Raw genomic sequence first — 26804 nt, 5'->3', positions numbered from 1 at the left:
TTAGATGCTGGTGGGCGTATGCTCGCCAAAGCATCGATGGGCCTTTCCTTTTACGGGTAGATTCAAAAGTTTTTTTAAAATCACAACTTTCAAATCATAACTCCAAATATAACATGTTACATATGAAAATCCCTCAAAAATATGTAGATTTTAGTTATGCTATTATCTCACTGGTTAATCATTTCTAAAATTGCTTTAGGATGCAACCTTAAATAAATATCTTCACTATATGAGGTATTTGAGAATGCCTACGTTTTCTACCCTATTTGAATTTAGTAGATATGGCAGTTTGTGCTCTCACAAAATCTATTATTGGCATCATAGGGGATGTTGATTCCTACCAACTACCATATGCTAAAGGTTAAAACAAGTACGTAGTCATCCTCTCTATTTCTTACAGTGCACTACCAATCTCTATACGATGATTCATATAAACTGAGGATACGAGCTTTATGTAACCAGTGGCTTAATGTCGATTTTCATATTGTTTGAAATTGTGCCAGTACAGATTTTTTAAAGAATATTGTTTGTTGATATTGTCGGGTGTGTATGAGGGATAATTTTTTTTCCCGTTGCAACGCACGAGCATATTTTGCTAGTATTAAGTAATTATATATCCAACATAAGTGAGGTGTCTCTTTTTTCTTTTCTTGTTTGAGCTTTCACAAAGTTGCGGTGTTCCGCTTCTTCATTTTTTTGAGTTGACTTTCTTTTTCTTTGAAATGGAGCTTGTTCGCTTCCATGTGGACACATCTGCCGTTCTCACATGCACAGCTTCGGCTCCAGAGAAAAGGATACTGGCCGATAGCTTAGCCGGACGCGTAAACCTAGAGATCTCTCTCCATCAATTCCAAACAGTAATGTGTTTAATAAAGAAGAAAAGAAAGAAGCAATGACCGATCAGGACAAGAAGCGGATGGACAAAACGAACATTCCTCGGTCGGTCCGAGCCCACGATCGAGCCCGCGAACCCGACCCCGCCCGCCCGCCCGCGTGGAAACCAAGCGGGCCCAGAAGCCAGTGAAACCCAGCGCCCCTCACGCCTCCACGCTTCCATGTGGACCACGGGTCACAGACAGGTGGGCCAGCCGTTCCCGGCATTCCGGCCGCCTTCCCACCTGCAGGACACGGCCCGCATTGAAGCGGGGCAGCGCCGGGCCCGTGAGACGGGCCCACGTGAATGCGATCCGGGACGGCTGGAAGAGGGTGCCACAGAACATCGCTCTTTAGTTTACTCGCCCGCACACATGCCGGTTTCGTTTCTTGCTTGTCTCGCCTCGCCGCCTCGCTGCCACGGTCAACTCCTCCTTGCTTGCCTCTCCCACGTCTCCGCGCCGCCCAGAGCCAGAAGCATTCCCTCAAACACCTCACGGGCGCCTCTGACCCCGCCTCCCTCCATGGCCGCGCCCTAGAGACCAGACTGTCGCAGCCGCTTCGGTGCTCCGGCTCCACCCATGCCGCACTGCCGCCTCCTCCTGGCCGCCGTGGCCCTTTTGGGGGCTGTGGCGGCGGCCGTGGCGCAGCAGCCGCTCGCGTCGCCGTCGGACCTGGCGGGGCTGTACAGCCTGCGGGCGTCGCTGGGTTTGCGGGCGCGGGAGTGGCCCGCGAGGGCCGACCCGTGCACGGCCTGGGTGGGGGTCATGTGCCGCGCCGGCCGCGTCGTGGGCGTCAGCGTCGCGGGGTTCCGCCGCACCCGCCTCGCAAGCCGCGAGCCGGCGTTCGCGGTCGACGGGCTGCGGAACCTCACAGCGCTCGAGCTCTTCAACGCCTCCGGTTTCCCGCTCCCCGGCGAGGTGCCCGCGTGGTTCAGCCGCGGCCTCCCGCCGCCGCTCGCCGTGCTCGACCTCCGCTACGCCGCAGTCAATGGCACGCTCCCGCCCGATCTCGGCTCATCGGGGAATCTGACTAGGTTGCTCCTCTCCGGGAACAGCCTCTCGGGCCAGGTTCCGGAAACGCTGCTCTCCGTCAAAGGCCTTCGCGTTCTTGACCTCTCCACCAACAATTTCACCGGGGAGCTACCCAGCGTCTCTGTCGGCGCCGGTGATGTAGCGGCATCGTTGTTTAACATTTCAGGGAATTCTCTGTATGGTGTGGCCACTGATGCCATTGGGGCACTCAAGACGAGATTCCGGCTGGTGGACGTGTCAAGCAACTACCTCGATGGAAATTGGAATGGATCCGATGCAACGGTGGATGTTAGCGTGAATTGCTTCTCTGGTGTCTCTGGTCAGCGCCGCCGTGTTGATTGTGAAGACTTCTATAGGAGGGAAGGGGTGAGACTTGTTGATATTCCAGTGCCTGCACCTTTGCCTCAGCCATCACCGGAGAAGAACCGTGGGATCTCCAAAAATGTACTTATTGGGGTTCTTGCAGCCGCGGCAGCATTGATGGTTATGTTTTTAGTTGCATTGCTTTTCTGTTTGATGAGGAGGAGACAAAGAGGAGGTGGGAGAGGGGCGGAAACAAATGAGGAAGGTGCACGCGGCATGCGTAGGAGGGACAGCAGCGTAAATCCTGTGGCCTCATCACCAGTAGCAGTGTCCCCGAGAGCCGATGCTACTCCTAAGGACGCGATTGCCGTTTTTGGTGAGTTGACCTATGAGCAATTGGTCCATGCCACCGGGGGCTTTGATGATGACAACCTCCTCAAGCATGGGCATTCTGGGGATATTTACCATGGTGTGTTGGAGAATGGCGCACATGTCATCGTCAAGAAGATTGGTACAAAGAGTATCAACAAAGTTTCAAGCGAATTGGACTTCTATTCGAGGTACTCACATGAGAGGATTGTTCCGTTGCTCGGCCATCTGGCCAACAATGACGAAGAATTTCTGTCCTACAAGTATATGCCGAAGGCGGACTTGACCAATGCATTGCACAAGAAACCTGTGGACACTGAAGATGGCTTGCACTCATTGGATTGGATAACTAGACTGAAGATCGCCACTGGTGTAGCTGAGGCCATGTGCTTCCTTCATGACGAGTGCAGCCCACCATTCGTTCACAGGTATTTTATGCCTTTTGTATGCTCCAAACATCAATGCTGGTGCATTTCCCAGTACATGTGGAATATGCTATTGGAGTATTTAATCTTATGGTATAAATTTGCTACATTTAGTTTATACTTTCTGGGGTCCTCTAAGTGGTGGTTGTGCTTTTGACGTTTATGAATACACCAGTAAAATTCATATCTGTCAAGGCATTATTGCTGAAGAGAGAGAAATATTATATATGTGAAACTTTTGTTTGACCTATTATTCCCAAGTCTGAACGAAAGATTAGAGGAATATGATTTGTCTTTGTATATGGTAGAAGAATTGACCTGATGTAGAAGTATATGGTTTTGTATGACTAGTCATTTTCTGATTGTTTTGCTGAGTAAAAAGTGTTACATTTTTTTGCGTGGAAGTAAAAAATGTTACTTGATTGTATGTTTTTCTGATATATGCATGTGGTTTCTGTACAAAGCGTATATGCTGCACGAGAGAATATCTGAGGAAGAGTTATACAATGAAGATAAATTTGATATATGATAATAGTTTTTTTAATAGAAATAAGCTCTACCAAAGCCTCAAGTCTCTATTGGAGCGTAGGCGTAGCATTTGTATTCATATTTTACCAACTGCTCTCTGGACGTCATCAGTTATTCCAGTATTGTATTACTTTTGACATAATTGGTAGTAGTCATCTTCTGTCCCACCTGCCTGTTTTGACTGCTTTATCTTTTGTTGCCATCTTATATTACTTTGACTAGTCAATGTTGTCGCTTGTCAGTAGGTGAGGTCAAGTATTTTAAGTTACAGGCCTTATCTCCACGTAGCTGCATGTTGCTTGATGCCCTAATCTTCTTCTTTAATATCGTTCTTGATATTTGATTTATCATGTTCTGAGTTCTGATTCTTTCATTGTAACTGTAGAGATATCCAAGCAAGCAGTGTGCTTCTTGATGATAAATTTGAAGTGCGACTGGGAAGTATGAGTAACATATGCGCTCAGCAAAGTGCAGGAAGCCAGAATGTTTTCTCTCGGATCTTGAGATCATCAAAGTGAGATTGCGACCTGTTTAATTCTTTTTTTCTACATGTTTTGTGATAGGCTTAGAAGAATCTAATAACCATGCTAATTAACTCCTGAGCTTAATGTTGTAAAGTTTGCTCTGAGTTATCTTGATGTTAAGGCTTATATAGCATTAATATACGAGGAGCATACATATAGAAATAAATGGAAGGTAAAGCAACTCTACTTATAAATCATCGATGACCCTATGTATAGAAAAGAAGTTAGAGGCATTAATCTACATAATTTATATTTGTGGTTTTACTTGACTTGCTGTAAGCAATTTGTTTGGCCACTTTCTTACTAATTTTACTGGTACTAACTTAAAGATACTACAGCATGCTAGCAGTGACGAGTTCTGGTATTAAGTGCCTTTTATTTGCCAAATGCACACCAAATAAGGACATGACAGTAAGGAATTTGGAGTTGTTTACTTGACTACCAGTTTCTAGGACTGCAAACTGTTGGTTGCAGAAACATCAGTGAATAATGAATCTTATTTTTTGGCGTATTTTGATTGATTGGTGGTTGGTACTTGGTAAATCATTGTTTGGTCACACACCTACTTACTGCCCTCTGATTCTGTTGTCTTGAGCAAATTCCATTCTTGTCTTTTTTTAGAAGAAACTTATGTTAGTAGTATTTTGTTAAGCTTCTTCAGTCTTCTGAACTGACGTTCCTAACTGACATTGGTAACTGGCACTTTCTTGTGGCAGGTCTCTTGACAAGAACACATCAGGTGCATAAATATTTCACATTTGTCCGCATGCTACTTTCATAATTGATATACAAAGTCTGATATCAGAAAAAGAACGAAATTTATCTCTTTTGTGTGTCTTTCTCATTTTCAGGCCCACCAGCAACTTGCTCATACGATGTTTACTGCTTTGGGAAGGTGATCCTTGAGCTAGTAACAGGCAATTTTGGTGTAAGTGGATCAAACGATGCTGGCTCCGAGGAGTGGCTGGCGGTCACAACAAATCGCATCAGCATCAGTGACAAGGATAGCATTACTAATATCATCGATCCTTTACTTGTCGTTGATGAGGACCATCTTGAAGAAGTATGGGCAGTGGCGATCGTCGCAAAGACGTGCCTAAACTCAAAGCCTTCAAGGCGTCCCTCTGCTCGCTACGTCTTGAAAGCCCTGGAGAATCCGCTGAGGGTGGTCCGAGCGGGTTCCCAGTCCAACTCTGCAAGGCTCAGGAGCTCGTCATCGCGGAGCTCATGGCAGTCTGCTTTTCTTCAGGGCAATCGTTACCAGAGCTACGAGGTCATGTCGCCATCAGGGCGAATGCTTGATCGCAGAGGCTCAGTTAGGTCGCATATTAGTGGGGGAGAAGCTTCCTCGTCCTTCAAGAGATCTTTGCGGGAGATTGCTCCGGACCCGCAAGTGCTGGACGAGGACGTCGCTGTGTAGAGAAAAGAGAAGATTTTATCCGGAATTTCTTTCAGGCGCTGGTGATTCTTCCTTACCTGTGTATAATTGTCATCGGATGTGCATGGCTTTGGTTACTCAAGGTCAGAAGTGTGCATAAAGAGAGGCTAAGTTGTGGGTTTTCCTTCATTGGCACATGGAGATGGTACATGATGTTTTCAGAGTGCACATAGAGCAACAACATTCAGTATGACACAATTAATTTCTTTTCACCAAATCACATTGATTTTGACATAATCTGTACTAGTTAGTTTGATTAATTTGAGACATGATTGTTCTGGGTCGAAGGTTGAAAAAATTAAGTCAATTTGAATTTTTATTTTTATTTAAATTTAAATTCAAATGTGACCGTTTAGCAGTTGGCCATGCCAGTTTACCTTGCCTTGTTTTCTCTCTCTCTCTCTCTAAAAAAGCTGTTAACCCCCAAACAGTTAAAAAAAAACTCAAACCGGATAGAGCTAAACCTCGCTCCACCTTCCACTCGTCTCCAATGGCCACCACCACTCTCCCACGCTCTCACATCCGCCTGCACCTCCCGCTCCAGACCGCCAACCCTTCCTACCCTCGCTGCTGCCGCCTCCTTCCCTCCTCCGCCGTCTCATCGCGTCTCCAGAACCCCGCCACAACCACCGCCACCCACTATCCCATCCTCCCGCCCGCTCCATCCCCTTCCCTCCTCGCCGCCGAGGAGGCCTCCCTCGCCCCGCGCCGCACCCACCGGTTCCCGGGCTCTGTCGCGCCCCCGCGCATCCAGGACTCCCGGGAGGACCTCGACGTCCCGGCCGACGATGACGTCCTGCGGCGTGCGCTCGAGGTGCGCCGCGCTGTGGCCACCGAGGCGCTCGTGGCCGCGCTCAGCGGCGGGAAGGCCGGGGGCCTCACCTACGTCAACAACCTCACTTCACGGATGGGCGCCTTCGTCGACCGCATTGTCGTCGGAGCGCCTTCGTCGACCGCATTGTCGTCGGAGCCGCCGCCATGCGGCGCGACCGCCCCGAGCTCGCGCACCAGTCCTTCAACGCGCGGGCACGGACCTACATCCAGGAATCGGGCGTGGTCGAGCTGGTCAAGTAAACGTCGCAGCGTCCCCTTTTCTTTTTCTTGTTCAATTCTTCTGTTTATTTCTTCTCAAGTACTGGGCACATGAACTGCAACAATGCAACTACCAGTCTCGAATGAAATTTTGTTTTTGTGTGAGCAAAAACTATAAATCTATAGGAGTTGTCATTTAACAGAAACAGAGAGAAAAGAAGCTTGACCATCACTCACCTAGCTAGTTTCAAGACGGTGCACATTTTGTTAGGCTTGAAATGAAAGTGCCCTCATATCAGTGGCCAACCATGACAATCACAAGCTTAGTTATACACCCCCTGTCAACAAGTTCCATTGTGATTATTTTCCAATTCCTGCTGTTTAACCTCAGCAAGCTCAACTCAATCTTATTAAATTTTCAGTTCTAGTTATCTTGAATTTTTTTTCAGTTTTAGTTGTCTAAGCTGCATTTATCTGATGTCTTTTCACACTGTTGTATACCTATTTGAACATTTCATTTGAACTGACATGATAAGTAACTGTGCAAACTCTGAAGTAGTGTATTTCATAATACGTACGTAGTTTCCTCGCTAGTATTGAAACAATATATTCACTTCAGGTGGTTCAAGCACAACTCGTTGACATATCCCCAGATTGCGAAAGTAGTTTGCTCCTGTTCTGGTGATCTGGAGAAAGTGAGAAGGATGCTAAAGTGGTTGAGATCAATTTATGTGAAAGGAGAATTTTTGGGACGTGTGCTTGCGAAGGGTGAATCCCTTATGAGTCGCAGTTTTGAAGAATTGGAAGAGATTACTGGCTATCTGGAATGCTGTGGTGTTAGGAGAGACTGGATTGGTCACGTGGTCAGTAGATGTCCACAGCTATTGAATTTGTCCTTGGATGAGTTAGAGACACGAGTGCAATTTTATACAGATATGGGAATGAATGAGAATGACTTCGGCACTATGGTCTATGATTATCCAAAAGTTCTCGGGTTTTTCAGCCTAGAAGAGATGAACAGTAAGGTGTTTACTGCGCATTAAATTTTGCTCCATGCTATTTTTCTTTCTGCACCTTGCCCACTTGGAAGAATATTTGACACCTTTTTTTCCTGCAATTTATTCCCTTTCTCTTACTATTACTATTATGCAAGAGTCAATTTAATCTTCAGATGATTGAAGATCGATTCATATTTTGTTAAAGAACATTGGTGGAGCAAAACCAAACTCACAGTTCCCTTTTTGGATAGGCATCAATGATTTCGCAGTGTTGTCCGCCATATGATTATAACCGATCTAACACTGAACTACTGACGAACTAGTGAAAGTAAATTTCTTGTAATTCTGGGAGATGTCGTCATATGACTTTGGATTAATGAAAATTTTGTCTTGACATGCTAAGTTGTCTCCCCTATAGCTAGTAGGTTGATGACTTGCAGGCCCCACACACATGTTTTGGCCTTGCTTGTGTGTCTATAACTCAAAATAGGTGACCTAATGGCCTAAACATACCAATAGTCACCAAATTTATATCGGCTACTGAGGAGTAGGCAATGATCTTCTTAAGATCGATCTATCTTCAAGTGGTCAAGGAAGTACTCCCTCCGTCCCAAAATTCTTGTCTTAGATTTGTCTAAATACGGATGTATCAGATACATCCGTATTTAGACAAATCTAAGACAAGAATTTTGGGGCGGAGGGAGTATATTTTATAGCAATCGCGCCAAAATCTCGCTTCAGGAAACATGGTATTGAAAATCTTAGAAACAGAACTCAGTCGTAGGTGCGTCTACATGGGCTTCGGGTAACTAAAAAAGAACTGGTCCATAGGCACTTTGATGACAAAAGAGGTGGGAAAAGCAATCCATAGAAGAATTTGGCGCTGCTCATTAAATTCAGTGGTTAGTAAAATTTGTAAATCTGTGGCTCTTGTTTGTAGAAGAATCAACATAATACCTGATAGCATAAAAATGGATACAAGTAAAGTATATAGGAAAAACTGAGTTCTTGAATTCAACATTTCAGTTTGTCATTGTTAATTGTATAGCAATGATTGTTTGTGCTTCATAATTAGAACAAAGTCTGTGTTGAAAATAATGGTGTTCTGGCTCACAGGTTCAATATCTGAAAGAGTTTGGTTTGAGCACAGAAGAACTTGGAAAAATGCTGGCTTATAAGCCACAGCTCATGGCCTGCAGCATTGAAGAAAGGTGGAAGCCACTTGTGAAGTACCTATATCATCTAAACATTTCACGGGATGGTATGAAGCGTATGTTGGTGGTCCAACCTACGATTTTCTGTCTTGATTTAGAGACAGTAATTGCACCAAAGGTACCCCATAAATAATTAGTACTATGCATGCATGTTTTGATGCTACTTGGGCACTCTTTTATGAGTTATTCACTGCAGGATACTATGATTCGTCGGCCTGTTCACAAAATATATTATGATCTGTTGAACATGCTCTTTAACTCTCTGATAGGAGTAACTGCCTTTTTTTTTACTCTTAGGAGTAATTACCTTTTGTATCTAATGGAGCGTAGGCGTATTGGATTTCTAGTTCTGATGTATGGCTTGTTGAGAGTTGACCCTTCTCATTTCTACCCGATCAATTTTCCAGGTACGATTTCTACAGGATATTGGTGTGAGGAATGATGCAGTCGGCAATGTGCTTGTGAAGTTCCCCTCTGTACTAACTTATAGTCTGTACAGGAAGTTACGCCCAGTGGTTTGTTCTCGTATCATTTTATTTCACCATGTTTTACAATGCTTTCCGTAGGATAAGTGTAGGTACATCATAAGTGCAGTTTGTTTCAAATCTCATTAAGCCGGCCTTGTTGTGCTCTATTCGGCTCATGTGTCTTGAAACTGCAGGTTATATTCCTGAGGACAAAAGCTGGAGTAACAGAGGATGACATTGGGAAGGTCATTGCATTGGACCCGCAGCTCATGGGCTGCAGCATCGTACACAAACTGGAAGCCAGCGTCAAGTACTTCCGGTCACTGGGCATCTACCACTTGGTGCTCGGCCAGATGGTTGCCGACTTCCCGACGCTTCTCCGATACAATGTGGATGTTCTACGTTCAAAATACCAGTACCTCAGGCGTGTCATGGTACGGCCGCTGAAAGATCTTATCGAGTTTCCCCGGCGAGTGTACCGCATCCATATCCTCTTCTGAGAAGAAGATGAGATGATACAGGCTGATGCTTCCCATCCTTGTGCCTTGCCAGGTTTTTCAGTTACTCTTTGGAGCATAGGATAGAGCCTCGGCACAAGGTTCTGGTGGCCAACAGGATAAACATGAGGCTGCGGTACATGCTGCCTGGTTCCGATGAGGAGTTTGCGCAGAGGGTGCAAGAGGCCGTCGAGAGGAGGGCGAGATTCGAAGCCGGAGAGGCTACTCCGGAGACATCAGGTGCGCCCGAAACACCCAGCAGCAATGGAAATGGCGTAGCAGCAGTAGCCTGTCAAGAGATGGAGGCAGTACCTTGCAAGAAACAAGAATTCCATGTCCCTGACTTGTAGTGCATACGTGTACATATTCCTGTTCCACGTTTGTGGTTGGCTATGCTCACTGTGAGCCTATTTGATCCTTTGTGACTCCAAAGTCCTAAGCCAGATCGACGGTGGATTCTGCTGGAGCCAGCGCGAGCACAAAATGCATAACTAAAATGTTTCACAAAAGAAAAAGAAAAACATAAGGTAGATCATCATCCCAGATCATAAGTATCTGGTTCGGCATGAAAGCACCTCATACAAAATTTCATTTACACCAAAGGTACCCAGAAAGGGACAGGCTAGGCACTAGTATTTTTTTTTTATTTCCCATGGATTACACAGGATACACAGGAAAAACAAGGACAAAATTCAGCTGAAACTCCCAGCTAGAGAATACCCACAGCATGCTTTATTAACAACCTTAATTAAATCACCGAGCTGAGACGCATGAATCAGTATACTCGTGCTTTCGGTGGGAACGACTCGATTTCATCATCCAATGTGTTCATATGGACTCGCCTGTATGCCAATCGTACCTTCTCATTCTCCCAGTACCTGTAAAACACATGCAAATGGCATCAAGTTGCTGAATTTAGGACATCTCCAACGCTATACGCCGTACCGCGCCTAAATGTCCGGACACCACAGACGCGTCCAAATTCCCAGAAAACTGGCACCAAACCCAGGGGAGGTTCCAAGCGTTCAGATATCCGTCACGTAGGACTCCGACACCCCCGGCCCACCCAAAACCTCTCTCGGACTGCGTTTTTCTTACTCCCCCTTCCCCACACTCTGTATCCGCTCCCTCCCCAAGCGGCGGCTACCAACACCACCGATGTATCACCCACGCGCCTACCTGCCTTGAAGTGCGGCACCGTTCCACCCCTCATCCGTCCGCTGCCCAGGTACCGTCCGCCCTATAGGTGCCGTCCATGGCGGACACCACACCCGACAAGTGTTTGGCCAAATGCCATAGCCAAATTGTTGGCATTTTTTCCCCTTCCTTTGAAGCAAACACGATGGATTTGGAGTACTTCTACGACAACTTCATGGATTCATCCTCATTGGATGATGACGAATGACGATGATGAGGGCGGTCCTTCCAGATGCAGAGCGTACGGAGGAGCATGTGCCGGGGAGCATGCTCTCAGTTTCAAGGGGTCAGTCAAGGGACGAGTGTTGAAATCAGAATAATGCATGGGGGCATTTGATGCTGATGGACGACTACTTTGTCCCCGATGCCCTATTCGTAGACCATTTTCGCCGATGCTTTCAGATGCGGAAAAATGTTTTTGATGGACGACTACTTTGTCCGCGATGCCCTATTCGTAGGCCATTTTCGCCGACGCTTTCATATGCGGAAAAATGTTTTTGATGGTCTCTACAATGGTGTCTGAGTCTATGATGACTACTTCATCTTGAAGGAGGCAGTTACCATTGTCTTCTCTGGTTATCAGAAGTGCACGGCTGCATTGAGGATGTTAGACTATGGCACGGCCGCAGATTCATGGGATGAGTAGCTCCGGATGTCTGAAAGCACATGCGAAGATGCCATGGTCAGGTTTGCTACTGCAGTGGTCAAGATGTTTGGACCGCAGTATTTGAGAAAACCAACTGTCGCAGACACCGAAAGGCTCATGGCACTCTCGGAAGCAAAAGGTTGGCCAGGTATGCTCGGATCCCTTGATTGCATGCAATGAAAATGGGAAAACTGCCTATATGTAAAACAAGGGCAATATCAAGGTCATGTTAAGAAGCCTACCATCATTCTTAAAGCAGATGCATCACAAGATCTCTGAATTTGGCACTTTTTTTGGCATGCTCCGGTCTCACAATGGCATCAATGTGCTGCAGCGGTCTCCTTTGTTTGCTAGGTTGACTGTGTGACAAGCTCCTCCGTGCAACTATACCATCAATGGTCATGACTACAACATGGGCTACTATTTGATTGATTGTATCTATCATCGGTGGGCGACCTTTGTCAAGACCATGTCTGCGCAAAATACTGAAAAAAGATCTTGCTTTGTCCGAAGACACTACAAAGGATGAATGAGTTTTGCAGTTGTTCGTGGACCTGCTAAACAATGAGATCCAGAGACGTTGCGGGAGGTGTTGACTTGTTGTGTGATCATGTACCACATGATTGTGGAGGATGAGGGTGAAGGAGTTGACGAAGGTCTGGAATTTGAGTGTTCCTATCCAACTTCCAGAGCAGAATTTGGTGATGTTTGGAGATTTTATCCAAATGCATCAAACATATTCTCCATCAAGCCATCGAGCAGCTCATGAGCAGCTTCGGAATGATCTGCTTGAGCATCTGTTGCGCTTAAAGGGGAGAACTAAACTAGAGCATATGCATAAAGTTGGATTCAAGATTGAATTGTTTTATTTGAAAACTTAATGTTTGGAATCATAGGAAGAAACAAGGACGCACAAGGGCGGACGTTTGCTGCACAGGGTTGGGTGGCCAGCTCCCGTATCCGGATCCGCGGGCGCATCCACGGAAGTTTGGTGGGTCCACGGACTTTTATTGTGTCCGATTTGAGGTACACCGTTGGAGATTCCCTAAGTGTGTTTTACACTGAATTACACACTACTATAATTTGTTTCACTCCACAAAATTGTTTGATGTAACCACATTAAGCTTAATAATGAAGAGAAGACGATCAAGATACTTACCCCAGTGAGTGCTTCATCCAACGTTCATCGTCTCTTGTCTGTAAGCAACGAGGAGAAACAATTGCCGTTACTACATAGAAGCATGTGGGTGCAAGGAAGAAGAGACAGTAAAACAAACAAGCCAAGTAGCAAACCGTGAAATCTTCACGAGCATGAGCTCCTCTGCTTTCCTTCCGAGCCTCTGCTGAATACATAGTTATGCATGCATTTATTAACAGATTTTCCAGCTCTATGGTTTCTATCAAGTCTGAATTCCTGCATAAACAAACAACAACAAAAATGGGTGATTACTGCAGGAATACAAGTCAAACTGCTTCATACAATTCCTGCGAGGAATAACATATACCATATGAGGCTTCGGTCACTGATCTTCACGTCATGATAACTTTCCCATGCTTTGCTGATCAGTTGACAACCTAATAAACATATGGTCAATGAGAATTTTTTGATAAATGATAATTATAACCAAGAATAATGGCTCTTCCTGCTTGTGTATCTCTTTACTTATGTTGTTCTGGCTTCCTGCTTTTCATGCATAAATAGCTATAAGAATTTCCCTTACCTCTCAAGGGTCTATGGTGAGAACAGATAACAGACACAGGATGGTGATTGTTCGAGAAAAAAACACAGGATGGTGATGAACTCTACAAAGGATATGTCCAATACCTTCTTCAAGCGTTTCTTGTGTACGGAAAACTGCAGCATTATTTTGCATAATACGTTGTGTGTTAAGACGGATCTTGGAAGTTGGCAATGATCCATTTGCATTTCTCAGCTTGTCCAGCCATGCTATAGTCTTCTCCCCTGCACCTTTTTCCAGAGGTTTCTGCTTGTCACCTGCAATATAGGTATAGTGAGTCAGAGCCAAGAAAGCAATGAGATGCAGAACAAAAGAAAGGAGCTTACCTGGTTTCGAAATCTCAGCTACCCTGTTTGCACAAGCTCTACCAAACACAACTATGTCAAGAAGTGAATTTGCACCCAAACGATTTGCACCATGAACAGACGCGCACGCTGCTTCTCCAGCAGCCATTAAACCAGGAATAACAGTATCTGGATTATCACCCTTGATATCCACAACCTAATAGTATTTAAAACAGAACACCTATTAGGAGAACAGCAAATATGATCCATGATCATGTTTAATTTGGTTACTCAAGACGAACCTCCCCATGGTAGTTTGTTGGGATCCCACCCATGTTGTAGTGAACGGTAGGCAAAACTGGAATGGGCTCCTTGGTGACGTCAACACCAGCAAAAATAGCAGCAGTTTCAGATATACCAGGAAGTCTTTCCTTGAGAACTTCAGGAGGCAGATGGTTAAGATGCAAATAGATGTGATCCTTCAATGGCCCTGCGATAACCAGAAAAAAGGATTGGGTTGACGTGAATAAGCCACACAATTTGGCAACTTTTTGAACATATAAAAAGATGACTAAGACTACTTACCAACACCACGTCCTTCTCTAATTTCCATTGTCATGGATCTTGAAACAACATCACGAGAAGCAAGATCCTTTGCAGTAGGAGCATATCGTTCCATGAAACGCTCACCTTCACTGTTCCTAAGAATACCACCCTCACCACGGGATCCTGAGAAAATCATGTGAGATCAACAAGGTAAACACAAGTTGTCAGAGAAGAGAAAAGGGGGGCTTAACAGACAAGTACAACATCAAGTCCAGAAATACATCATCCATAGATTAGAGGGTTTTATGACCAAGTTGCTTCCCTAATGATAACAACAGGGAGAAATAGTTGAATATATACAACCTTCAGTGATGAGGCATCCAGCACCATATATGCCTGTAGGATGGAACTGGACGAACTCAAGATCCTGCAATGCATATATCACACAAGCATAATCAAACAGGATAATGGAAGAGGAGGAACTTAAAAATTAGCATCAGCATTAGATAAAAACTAACTTGAAGAGGTAAACCAGCACGTGCAACCATGGCATTGCCATCTCCAGTACATGTGTGAGCTGAGGTTGCTGAGAAGTAGGCCCTGCCGTAACCCTACTTCCATAACCCAAAAATAATTTCACAGTTAAAGTAAGCAAGCACAAACAATTTATACCTACAAACGTAGAAATAATAATAATATTACCCCTGTGGCTAGAATTGTATTTGTTGCACGGAAACGGTGAAGGGTGCCATCCTCCATGTTTAAGGCAATGACTCCCTGGCAGTTGCCTGAAATATCATTATGTGTTAATTACTAGTATTGACACCATGGAAAGCTCGAAACAATCTTCATGAGTCCAATACAAAAGCTCCAGAAGCAGCAAGAAGTGTTCAAGCATGTCAATGTCGTTATCAACAGAATAACAAAAGGAGGCAACAAACACTTAGGGAGAACTATGTAACAAGCAGGCTTGGGTTCACGGGCAATGGCATAGAGAATAAAGCAGACCATGTTAACACTAATGGACAAAGCCCCTATAAGTCCATAACACATAAGCAGCATTATGGTTAGTGCAACAAGAACACGACAAGCTCGGAAAACAAAAAATAATAATCAAACAAATGCTTCGAATTCATAGACAGAACCATAACTAGAAAGTGTAATATGAAGTGTTCAACATGTCTATGGGGAGTGGGTTACTTTATTACATCATAGCAACAATTTGAAACACAAAAGATGAATATGATTGTTTCTAGATATGTATATCTTTGTAATATTCTGAAATTGGGGGTGTGTGGCTGCAGGGCAATACATGAGCTGGAACTTGCCCTGCCTGGTTTTGTGTTAGTTGCTTGGGCGATATGGATTGGTATGAATGCTATGGTCTTTGAATATTCGCCACCAGAAATAAGCTGATTATGAAGTCGTATTTTGTTTGACTGGAGGAAGTTGGCTTCAATAACAATCATATTGCAGTGGATCAAGCAATTAAAGATAGTGGAAGAACAATTGCTGTGGTCTAACAATCATATTGCAGTGGCTTTGTTAGCTTCGTTGGCTAGGAGTGTGCGTGGCCTCAGGGCCGGTGTGGTAGTCGGAGCGGCGGCTCCGGAAGTCTCCTGCGCGTGGTCGTGGCTTTGGTCACTTGGGCGGCAGTGCCATTGACTAGCTGGTTCGTGGCCTCAGGGCCGATGTGGAAGTCGGAGCGGCGGCTCTGAAGATCTTCTGTGTGGAAGTGTTGTCTTTGGTCACTAGGGCAACAGAGACATCGACTAGGCTGGTGCGCGGCCTCAGGGTCGATGTGGTCGTCGGAGCGGCGGCTCCGAAAACCGGTGTTGAGTGATTGGGTGTCGTCTCTTGTCACTTAGGTGGCAGTGTCGACGGCTCGGTTGGTGCGCAACCTCAGGGCTGGCGTGTGCGCTTGTCGCAGATGTATCAGTTTTCTGCCAGATTCCCTTATAAACTGGCCAATTCTCTTCTTAATGAAAAGGCAGAGCTCCTGCCGATTGCCCGGAAAAAAAATCAAGCAGACAAATTTCGGGCGTTCCTTCATTGCTGGTACTTCCACTGAGATGTTCCTTTTAGATCCTGGTGAGTTATTAAGTTCTAACAGATGTCTCTGTTGTACGTTGCCACAAGAAGAAAAAGTTGAAACTAAGATGTCTGGCAGAGCAATTCATTTCAATTGGAAATAATTTTATCTAATTCAAATTGAATCTCGTGTGCTACCAGATATGAGGGGAGAAGATACATGACAATCTGAATAACATAGTTATCTTACCTTCATTGTCCATGAGAAGGTCTAGTGCAAAATATTCTACAAAAAACTGAGTGTTATGCTTCATGGCTTGACCATATAACGTGTGGAGCATAGCATGCCCTGTCCTGTCAGCAGCACATGCACATCGGTAGGCCTGTCCACCTGATGATAGCAGATAGTGGTAGGATGAGGAATAAGATACTATGAAGGTTTCCTTCTTACACTTTAGTTAGGAAGTACCTTTCCCGAAATCTAAACTCTGGCCTCCAAATGCACGTTGGTATATCTTTCCATCTTCAGTTCTTGAAAATGGCAATCCATAATTTTCAAGTTCTATAACAGCTTTTGGTGCTTCTCTGCACATATATTGGATAGAATCTTGATCACCTGAAAGTGGATAAGAGTTGCATATTACAAAAAAATTTCAATGAGGTTTTGTAGGTTCTGTTAAAAATGAATGGGGTTTCATGCCAGTTGCTTAGAAAGATGTCAGTTCGCATTAGCTCTCAAATTTCTATGATTATAGCCTCTATGTATTTTCCCTAAAACATCAAAATCTGTGGAGTAGCTTACCAAGCCAGTCGCTTCCCTTGACCGTATCATACATATGCCACCTCCAGTCATCTTCGCTCATGTTTCCTAGAGCAGCATTTATGCCTCCCTGCATACATTCTTGCATGTTAGTGCATGCCCAAAGTAAAAAAAAAAACTTAGACAATAACTCACAACTAAACAGGAAATCTAGCAGTTCATATTAATAGTGCAAAAGACACAAAGCCTGAAAGTGACCTTACACCTACATGGAAAATGCAACATTACAAGTCAAGCAAGCACAGTTCAATGGCGTAGTAGCACAGAAATTTGTCAGATAAAATGCATGCTGACAAATTGAGAGTTTCGACATTACAAACTTAGGATGGTATTCTGTCAGTAAAATGCATGCTGACAAATTGAGAGTTTCAACACTACAAACTTAGGATGGTATCCCATCACTATGAATATTCCTTAACATAATAACCTTACTAGTCAAGGAAAGCACGCAAAAAGTCCTGAACAGCACATCTGCTTCAGCATGAAAAACACATTGCTGAGAAATGCGAATACTACGCCTAATTCAGGTATGGAAATAACAGGGTCACACATAATTCGCAGAATTTAAGCCCACGTATCATTTAATTTTTGGACCAGACACACCAGAACTTCGGCTTATTCTATACAAGACTTTATTCACTACCTTACCTTGGTCACCCCTAACAAACTGTAAATTATGAAATCCAGCAACAGATGCTCCACTCCTTGCGAATTGCAACAATATTGATCCACCCTAATGCTCAGGCTAGCATCAGCTTAAAACCACTTGACTGCCTTTCACTCTTCTACTCTCTTACTCACTTGATTAGCATACTACACAAGGAGTACTAGAGAAAAATAAATAGCCCTACCAAATGGTAATTTATTGGCATGCAAGGGCAGTTCAACGGAGTTTGCCATGGGGATCGTCTATGCCTCGCAAGGTCACCGCAATAAGGAAATCAAGTCAATGATCATCATGGGGGATTAGGAGCTGTGGCAGGAGAGAAATAACTGCACTTTCAGAGTGGTTATTGAGCCTGTCACCGGCATAGACGTGGAGATCCTCGGCGTATGGCCGGCGCAAAATGTCCGGGGACCCCTTTCAGGGATCCGTCGTGAAAGATTGGGAACTCGTTTTCAGGCCTTTTCGGGGCCTTTCTTATTTTTCTCTGTCTGTTCTTTTACTTTCCTCCTTGGATCCATGGATCAGCCTGTTACTGCTTCCTATATAAACCAGCGTTTTGCTGGATCGTTCAAAAATATTCATCCTATTCCAAAACTGACTAACCAACGGAAATTAGCACCAAACGGCACACGGAAAAAGAAACAGTTTCCGTCTTATATGTCTTTCAGCGAATTTCATTTCAATAAATAGAATAACAGGATACACAGATACCCAGGGTTTGCGATGATAATTGTACTATACCTGCGCTGCGACGGTATGCGACCGCGTGGGGAAGAGCTTGGTGATGCAGGCGGTGTTGAAGCCGTGCTCCGAGAGCCCGATGGCCGCCCGGAGACCTGCGCCTCCTGCGCCCACCACCACCGCGTCATACGAGTGGTCCACCACCGTGTACGAAGACTGCAAATGCTCACAGCCACAGAAGAACAATCAATCGTCGTGCATTCCTCGAACACTAAGCCATCTCATCGCATAGAAAACCAAGATTACTCTCTTTTTTTGCCAAAGGAAAACCAAGATTACTCGAAGAAAAAGGTAGAATTTCCACCTCAAAACCTCCAGCTCCGCGATTAACTATAAGAATACTCCAAAATTTCGGGGAAAACTACGTCGATCAGATGAAGCAGAGAGAAAGAGGGGATCAAGGGTACCGAGGTCGTGGAGAAGAGCCTGGAGGCGGAGGCCTTTGCCTTGGAGAGGCCGCGCGAGACGCAGCCGCGCCACATCTCGCGTAGATCTCAGGGCTCGCGAGTGTTGGGGGGTTTCGAGTGGCGCTGGCGGTGGTGCGCGCGGAGAGAGGTGGCGGTGGCGGTGGCCAAGAGAGAAGACGAAGGGGAGATCGTTTATGCAGGGGTTTAGGTGACGGTTTTGCACTTGCGGCTGGTAACTTTTACGATACTGCCACTGCTTTATTTTCCTTCTTCCATTTTCTTCTTGTTTGGGTATCGTTTTAGAATATCATTTTAAAATACATTTACTATTAGAACAGTAAAATACTACTGTTTCGCATCATCTGTTATCAGACCGTTTAAAATAAAATCAAACGGCTGATAACGCTGCTTCTTCCTTTTCTTACTCTTGTTCATTCCTTATTGTGACCCGCCCCTCCATATTGTCGCCCCTGCCAAGCGGTGTCATGTCTGTCTTGCCACCTGACCATTCTCGATCCGCCTCCTATGTCGGTCCAGAGTTCTGCCCAACTCCAACGTCGGTGACCGCACCCCGTATTGCACCCACGCCAACAATCTGGATTGTGGATTTTTCACACTCCCATGTAGCTACACCTTCTATTTAGGCCATCAAATATGCATCAAAATTTGTGTTATCTTTCTATAGAAATTTCTCCTTTTTTATTTCTTGCAAGTAAGAAAACATTTGACCTTGGCTCTTTGCACGTCAACAATACACAAATGCCAATATGCGTATAAAATGATTTTTTTATGAAACATAATTTTGTGAAATTTCACATTTCAAATGAGTTGCGTCATTTTTAAAATAACATGTTGCGCCAAAAAACCTGAAAAGAATCTACACATGGTAGTATTTTGTGTGAAATTGATCTACAGAGTTTCGGATTCTAATGTTTTTTCATTTATGCGAAAAAAGAAGTTTGTCGACGTAAACTCTGATGCAAATCAACCTACTTCTTGTCCTCCATCAGCACGCCGCGACATCCCCATCTCCGGCCAAGTCCATGCTAATCATAGTGTGAGAGGCCGAGGCCTCCTCGTCTTTGATTTGGTGCCACGTCTTCTCTAAATCGACTGACGCCGAAACTAATCCTAGGAAAAATGATATTTTAGCGCGGATGAGAATGGTCTCAGAGTCTTAATATAATTTTTATTATGTTTGACGTGTTTTGTACTTTCAATGAATTTTGATATTTTCTCCTATTGATATTACTTATCGCTCAAACGAGTGAGTAATTATTCGCAAAAAAAGAAAAAGATTTGGACCATTTTTACAAAAAGAAAAAAGAGAAGGGCGAATACGTAATCCGGTGAAAGCGTGAGGTTCCTTGTGGTGTCGTGGAGGAGAAGTCCACCGCCCCGTTCAAGTGGAGCGCGCCATGTCCACGAATATGGCCAACGGAAGGGAAACGCGGCATATCCTGCATCGAGCAAACAGACAAGCCGATGGACTGCCGTCGCCGTCATTAATTTGACCAGCGAAGCGGTCGCATGAAGTGTTGTTCCTCAAAATTTCCTTTTGCAGCTCATTTTTTGTCGACCAACTCATGTGACAGCAAACAACAGTAATACTCCAGTATATATATGGTCTATCTTTGTATCGCTCCTCAGGTACCATATACCATGTTCGCCCCCCCGCCCCCCAAAAAAAAACCATTGCTTTCAGGTTTTTATTTTTGTCAAGCTCTTTTCAGGACGTCACAACATCTACAATCGGACCCATACTCGCCCCAAACGTCCGGACCAGTTTTCCGGCCAGTGACCAAACGCAAAATCGCACCCAACTGAGCGCCCCAAATTTGGTCCGAATGCTCGGACTGACCGGCAACCCCCAAATCCGGCTTATATATGAGGCTGATATAGGGACGCGTCCGGACCGGGTGCCGTTGGATCAGCCCGTTAGGGCCCGCGGCGCCCTCACCGATGCCCCCACAAATACCCCATCCCATCGGATGAAATCCTAGTTAAATCCATTTTTTAAGTCCACACTCGTTTTATCCGTTTCCCTCGGCTCCTTCGATTCATCCCAAACCCTTCCCATCCTCTCCGCCATGGCCAACTTCGGTCAGGACTCCGGTAGCGAGGCCGCCCCATGGACTGGGACGGTCTCGTGAAGGAGGAATCCGACGAGGTGGCGCTCGTGCTCTGCATCGCCATCCAGCGCTTGCGCGTGGACATCGACAGGAGCTCGAGCTCCATCGTGCCCGCAACGAGCTCCTCCTCGTCCCTCCGGCCGAATGCCAGCCGCGCCCACCCTTCTAGCTCCGCGGAATGCCAGTCACGCCTGCCCGTCCCGAGCTCGCCCTTCTAGCTCCGCGCCGCTCCAGATCTGAAGCAAGGTCTCTGATGCGCGGCATCCTACGAACATCATGTGAAGAGTCCCTTCGACAAGTGACACGTCCAACATCTACTTCACATACATAAAGGTTAATCATCTCCTTTACACGTGTTTGACCCCTTCGGGGATGGTATACTACTTGACATCCCTCTCGTGTGCATGCATGGGTATTACTGAAGCTTCATTGACGAGGAGGAGGAGGAGCAAGAGGGACCCCAAGACGCGAAACACCAGAGGCCTCGGACCACCCCGGTTTCCCGGCCTCCTATGCCCCGGGTGCCCGGACCCCCGACCGCAAAGGGCGCAACCCCTGTGTCCACCCCGGGTACCTGCACCCCGACCACCGGGTGCCCGCACCCTAACCCCCGGGTGCCCCCCCGGCTGTGTGATACGTCTCTAACGTATCTATAATTTTTGATTGTTCCATGCTATTATATTATTTGTTTTGGATGTTAATGGGCTTTATTTTACACTTTTATATTATTTTTGGGACTAACCTATTAACCCAAGGCCCAGTGCAAATTGCTGTTTTTTTTGCCTATTTCAGTGTTTCGTAGAAAAGGAATATCAAACGGAATCCAAACGGAATGAAACTTTTGGGAACGTGATTTTTGGAACAAACGTGATTTAGAGGACTTGGAGTGGACGTCAAGAAACAAATGAGGAGTCCACGAGGTAGGGGGCGCGCCCTCCCCCCTCGTGGGCCCCTCGTGGCTCAACCGACCTACTTCTTCCTCCTATATATACTCATATATCCTGAAAACATCCAGGAGCACCACGAAACCCTATTTCCACCGCCACAACCTTCTGTACCCAAGAGATCCCATCTTGAGGCCTTTTCCGGAGCTCCGCCAAAGGGGGCATCGATCACGGAGGGCCTCTACATCAACTCCATGGCCCCTCCGATGATGTGTGAGTAGTTTACTTCAGACCTTCGGGTTCATAGCTATTAGCTAGATGGCTTCTTCTATCTCTTTGAATATCAATACAAAGTTCTCCTTGATCTTCTTGGAGATCTATTCGATGTAACTCTTCTGCGGTGTGTTTGTCGAGATCCGATGAATTGTGGGTTTATGATCAAGTCTATCTATGAACAATATTTGATTCTTCTCTGAAATCTTTTATGTATGATTGGTTATCTTTGCAAGTCTCTTCGAATTATCAGTTTGGTTTGGCCTACTAGATTGATCTTTCTTGCAATGGGAGAAGTGCTTAGCTTTGGGTTCAATCTTGCAGTGCTCGATCCCAGTGACAGAAAGGGAAACGACACGTATTGTATTGTTGCCATCGAGAATAAAAAGATGGGGTTTATATCATATTGCTTGAGTTTATCCCTCTACATCATGTCATCTTACCTAATGCGTTACTCTGTTCTTATGAACTTAATACTCTAGATGCATGTTGGATAGCGGTCGATGTGTGGAGTAATAGTAGTAGATGCAGGCAGAAGTCGGTCTACTTGTCACAGACGTGATGCCTATATACATGATCATGCCTAGATATTCTCATAATTATTCGCTTTTCTATCAATTGCTCGATAGTAATTTGTTCACCCACCGTAATACTTATGCTATCTTGAGAGAAGACACTAGTGAAACATATGGCCCCGGGTCTATCTTTTATCATATAAGTTTCCAATCTATTTTACTTTCAATCTATATCATAGAAATACCAAAAATATTTATCTTATTATTATTATCTCTATCAGATCTCACTCTCGTAAGTGACCGTGAAGGGATTGACAATCCCTTTATCGCGTTGGTTGCGAGGTTCTCATTTGTTTGTGTAGGTACGAGGGACTTGCGTGCAGACTCCTACTAGATTGATACCTTGGTCTATGAAGACTGTAACGCCCCGTATGTAATTTACCATATTTGTATTCCAACTCTTGCCATTTTCGGCTCTAAGTTATGATATTCCCTCGTGGTTGGGTTTTGTCTTCGTTTTGCATTTCGTCCATGTCATGCATATCATATCATGTCATCATGTGCATCGCATTTGCATACGTGTTCGTCTCATGCATCCGAGCATTTTCCCCGTTGTCCGTTTCGCGATCCTACACTCCTACGTCCTCCGGCGCCCCCCTTTTGCCTCTTTATGTGTGCGAGTGTTAAACATTCTCGGATCGGACCGATATTTGTCAAGCGGCCTTGGTACACTACTGGTAGACCACCTGTCAAGTTTTGTGCCATTTGGAGTCCGTTTGATACTCTAACGGTTAACCGAGGAACCGTAAAGGCCTCGTGTGTGTTGCAGCCCAACACCCCTCCAAAGTGGCCCAAAACCCATCCAAACCCCCTCCATCCTCTCGGTCGTTCGATCACGATCGCGTGGCCGAAAACCGCACCTCATTTGGACTCTCCTAGCTCCCTCTACCTATAAATATGTGCATCTCCCAGAAAAAACCGGATCCCGAAACCCTAACCTAGTCCCTCTCCGCGCCGGACACGTCCGGACGGCGCCGGACGCGTCCGCCGCCGCGCCCCGTCTGATGAAGCTATGTACCTAGGGTAGGGTCATGGATCTGATCAAGATACCCTCCCCAAGGACATCTCTTAAAGAACCAGAAGCAGTCGAAGAAAAATCATCGTCCACTCGACCATAAAGCCATGTTCCACTCGACAGTCTTGAAGACACTCGACCATACGAACAACCACTCGACTACCAGAAGACTAAGAGCCACTCACTCTGCAACGGTCGGGATTTAAGTCATAGCTTTAATGGTCATTTATGTACTTTATTACAGGCGTTACCAGTAACGTCTCTACCTTTATGTACCTTAAACCTTTGTAACTGAGGGCGAGAAGGGTCTGGCGAACTCTATATAAGCCACCCCCCTCCTCAGGGACGAGGATTCACACCCCCTGTAACTCACACGCATATAATCCAGTCGACCGCCTCCGGGCTCCGAGACGTAGGGCTGTTACTTCCTCCGAGAAGGGCCTGAACTCGTAAAAATCGCGTGTACAACTCCTCCATAGCTAGGATCTTGCCTCTACATTCCTACCCCCATTCTACTGTCAGGCTTAGAACCACGACAGTTGGCGCCCACCGTGGGGCAGGTGTCTTAGCGACTTGTTGGAGAGGTTGCAATTTTTCCGATCCCCTTCATCATGGTTTCAGGCGGAGGTTTGGCTGAGGGCCGCGAGATCCATCTCGGCGCGCTCTTGTTTGTCGCCGACGACTCCGCTTGGCTTCAGGAGGCTCCACTCGACGTCGACGCGCTCCCCGCCCGCGGAGCAACGCACTTTCACGCGTGCGTCCGCGGCGTCCTCCTGCGGCAGCCGTCGACCCAGTATCAGTTGGCTCCTGTAGCTTTTCCCCTCCCTGCGGCTCGCCGGAGCAAGTGTTCCGGTCGATCGAGGCTTCAGTGGTGGGTAAAGCATGCGGTGGCTCGCCAGTCAGCCACCCCTCAAGTCGTGGCAATCGAGCCCGACGAAACCCTCTACGGCCTGTTCGATCTGTCGACTGGCTCCGTAGAGACTACATCCGAGTGCGACAGCAGCGACCCAACGGCGGAAGTTTTGATGGTCAATGGACCATGCGGTCCTCCTGGATTCACCCGTGAAGACGGAGGCGATGGGGGCGGTGATCCGTCGCGTATTCATGAAGAGTACCGCCCCGAACCCCTCTCTTCGCAGCGGAGAGAAGAACTTCGTCGCCGGAACATGGATGCGCTTCACACTCCTATCGTTGGAGAAACCCCCGAGGCCCAGGCCTTGGAGGAGGCGCGCCTGGCCAACTTGGCTGAGCGCACTCGACTAGAGAATCTCCAGCGCGCACTCGACGAGAGTGCTCGACAGCATGCTCCCGAATCCAGTCGACGTCAACTTTTTCCGCCTCCGACTCAGGTATACCGAACTCCGATCCAGAATCTTGCAGCTACAACCCGAATAGCGTAGTCGATCCAACCTTCCCAGTCAGAAGCTGGTCGAGGTCTGGTGCAGATCCGGGCCTTGCTCCGTGTGGCGGGAGAGCAGAATACAACAGTATCTCAGTCGCGGAATAAGATCCATAGCAGATCCGTGGTTGAAGACACAGTTCAGTCAGCTCACAGCCCAAGATCGCCCCCGAGGCGTGAGGGACGTGGAGATCAATGAGATCAGTACAGAAACCATGAGCAGTATGATCACCGAGTCGATCGCGATGATCGTCGTCGAGTGCCTACGCCTCCCCCAAGGAGTGGGTCGTACGTGCCTCGGCAACATGATGACAGGCGCCCTCACAGTATGGGGTGAGGGATTCCAGTCGACCCCAGAGAACCAGGCTTTGATGCGAGATCTATTCTCGTTCAGGGCTTGGTCGACAGAAACAGGGCTCACCGAGAAGGTCATGACAAAGATCTACCAACCAGCAGCAGGGTGCATGTCTCAGGCCCGGAGTGCTTCAGCAGAGCCATCAGGGCTGCAGTGATTCCCCCCAACTTTAGGTTGGCGACTGGAGTCAGCAAGTTCACTGGTGAGTCCAAGCCAGACACTTGGCTTGAAGACTACCGAGTGGCTGTCCAGATTGGTGGCGGCAATGATGAAGTGGCCATGAAACACCTTCCTGTGATGTTGGAGGGCTCGGCTAGAGTATGGCTGAATCAGTTAGCACCTAGTAGTATTTATACTTGGGAAGATCTTGCCCGAGTATTTGTCAAAACATTCGAAGGTACTTGCAAACGGCCGACAGGGTTGAAAGAATTACAGTGTTGTGTTCAGAAACCGAATGAGACTTTGAGGGATTATATCTAGAGATGGATCACATTGCATCACACGGTGGAGAATGTGTCTGATCATCAAGCAATTTGTGCCTTTAAAGAAGGTGTCAAGTATCGGGAGTTGAATCTGAAATTCGGTCGGACAGAGATATGACTCTGACTCGGATGATGGAAATTGCCACCAAGTATGCCAACGGTGAAGAAGAAGATCGACTCCGGAGTGGCAAGCACAAAACAGTCGCCCATGAAACCGGAGGAGGAAACTCTAGTCGGAAGCAGAAGCGTAAAGCCGAGCCAGCCGCTCCTAGTGAAGCCTTAGCCGTGACTCAAGGAAAGTTCAAGGGGAAGCCCAAAGGGCCGTGGAACCCCAAGAAAGTAAAAGATCAAGATGGAAATGATGTGCTGGATTTTCCATGCCACATCCACACCAAAAAAGATGAAGAGGGTAACTTCATTTACCCAAAGCATACCACTCGGAAGTGTTGACTCCTAATCCAACAATTCCGAGAGAAACAACCCAAGGAAAATGAGAAAGAAGCAAACAAGGTTGAGGATGAGAAAGAGGATGATGATGGTTATCCCCACATGAATTCCACTCTGATGATTTTCGCCGACATTGAGAGTAAAAGTCGATTGAAAGTCATCAATAGAAAAGTGAACATGGTCGCTCCGGTGACACCCAGTTATTTGAAGTGGTCTCAGACTGCCATTACATTCGACCAGTCCGATCACCCAGCGCACATAGCCACCCCTGGGAGGCAAGCGTTGGTGGTCGACCCAGTAGTCGAAGGCACCCGACTGACTAAGGTTCTGATGGATGGTGGCAGTGGCCTGAATATACTGTATGCAGAGACGTTGAAAGGAATGGGCATTTCGATGTCCAGGCTCAGTGAAAGTAATATGAGTTTCCATGGGGTCATTCCTGGCAAGAAGGCTACATCACTC

General features: G+C 46.2%; 2 protein-coding genes and 1 pseudogene across 2 annotated transcripts; 2 read left to right on the top strand and 1 right to left on the bottom strand.

The window, feature by feature from the left end:
• Positions 1-1268: 1268 nt before the first annotated feature.
• Positions 1269-5772, top strand: LOC119354640 (probable LRR receptor-like serine/threonine-protein kinase At2g16250). Its single transcript, XM_037621365.1, has 4 exons — positions 1269-3007; positions 3918-4046; positions 4773-4795; positions 4908-5772. The coding sequence occupies exons 1-4, from the start codon at positions 1455-1457 to the stop codon at positions 5474-5476; spliced, it is 2274 nt and encodes a 757-aa protein (XP_037477262.1). The 5' UTR covers positions 1269-1454; the 3' UTR covers positions 5477-5772.
• A 111-nt stretch (positions 5773-5883) lies between these two features.
• Positions 5884-10119, top strand: LOC119354641 (annotated as a pseudogene).
• A 96-nt stretch (positions 10120-10215) lies between these two features.
• LOC119354642 (succinate dehydrogenase [ubiquinone] flavoprotein subunit, mitochondrial) lies at positions 10216-18950 on the bottom strand. The gene is made up of 16 exons (XM_037621366.1): positions 18781-18950; positions 18374-18529; positions 16948-17035; positions 16615-16761; positions 16396-16536; positions 14817-14902; positions 14633-14725; positions 14478-14541; positions 14154-14297; positions 13871-14058; positions 13611-13785; positions 13371-13541; positions 13051-13120; positions 12839-12959; positions 12705-12742; positions 10216-10580 (listed from the first exon to the last, which is right to left on the bottom strand). Exons 1-16 carry the CDS (start codon positions 18853-18855, stop codon positions 10478-10480), a joined length of 1860 nt encoding a protein of 619 aa, XP_037477263.1. The 5' UTR covers positions 18856-18950; the 3' UTR covers positions 10216-10477.
• Positions 18951-26804: the final 7854 nt, after the last annotated feature.

This window comes from Triticum dicoccoides, chromosome 2A, assembly GCF_002162155.2.
Source record: "Triticum dicoccoides isolate Atlit2015 ecotype Zavitan chromosome 2A, WEW_v2.0, whole genome shotgun sequence".
Taxonomy (NCBI): domain Eukaryota; kingdom Viridiplantae; phylum Streptophyta; class Magnoliopsida; order Poales; family Poaceae; genus Triticum; species Triticum dicoccoides.
The sequence above is the reverse complement of the archived record's forward strand: the minus strand, read 5'-3'. Positions and strand labels throughout refer to the sequence as shown.

Coding starts and splice junctions, on each gene's coding strand:
- LOC119354640 (XM_037621365.1), top strand. CDS start 1,455: ATGCCGCACTGCCGCCTCCTCCTGGCCGCCGTGGCCCTTTTGGGGGCT. Junction 3,008..3,917: donor AGCCCACCATTCGTTCACAG/GTATTTTATGCC, acceptor TTGTAACTGTAG/AGATATCCAAGCAAGCAGTG. Junction 4,796..4,907: donor TCTTGACAAGAACACATCAG/GTGCATAAATAT, acceptor TCTCATTTTCAG/GCCCACCAGCAACTTGCTCA.
- LOC119354642 (XM_037621366.1), bottom strand. CDS start 18,855: ATGTGGCGCGGCTGCGTCTCGCGCGGCCTCTCCAAGGCAAAGGCCTCC. Junction 18,530..18,780: donor GGCTCTTCTCCACGACCTCG/GTACCCTTGATC, acceptor GAGCATTTGCAG/TCTTCGTACACGGTGGTGGA. Junction 14,298..14,477: donor TGGATGCCTCATCACTGAAG/GTTGTATATATT, acceptor TGATTTTCTCAG/GATCCCGTGGTGAGGGTGGT.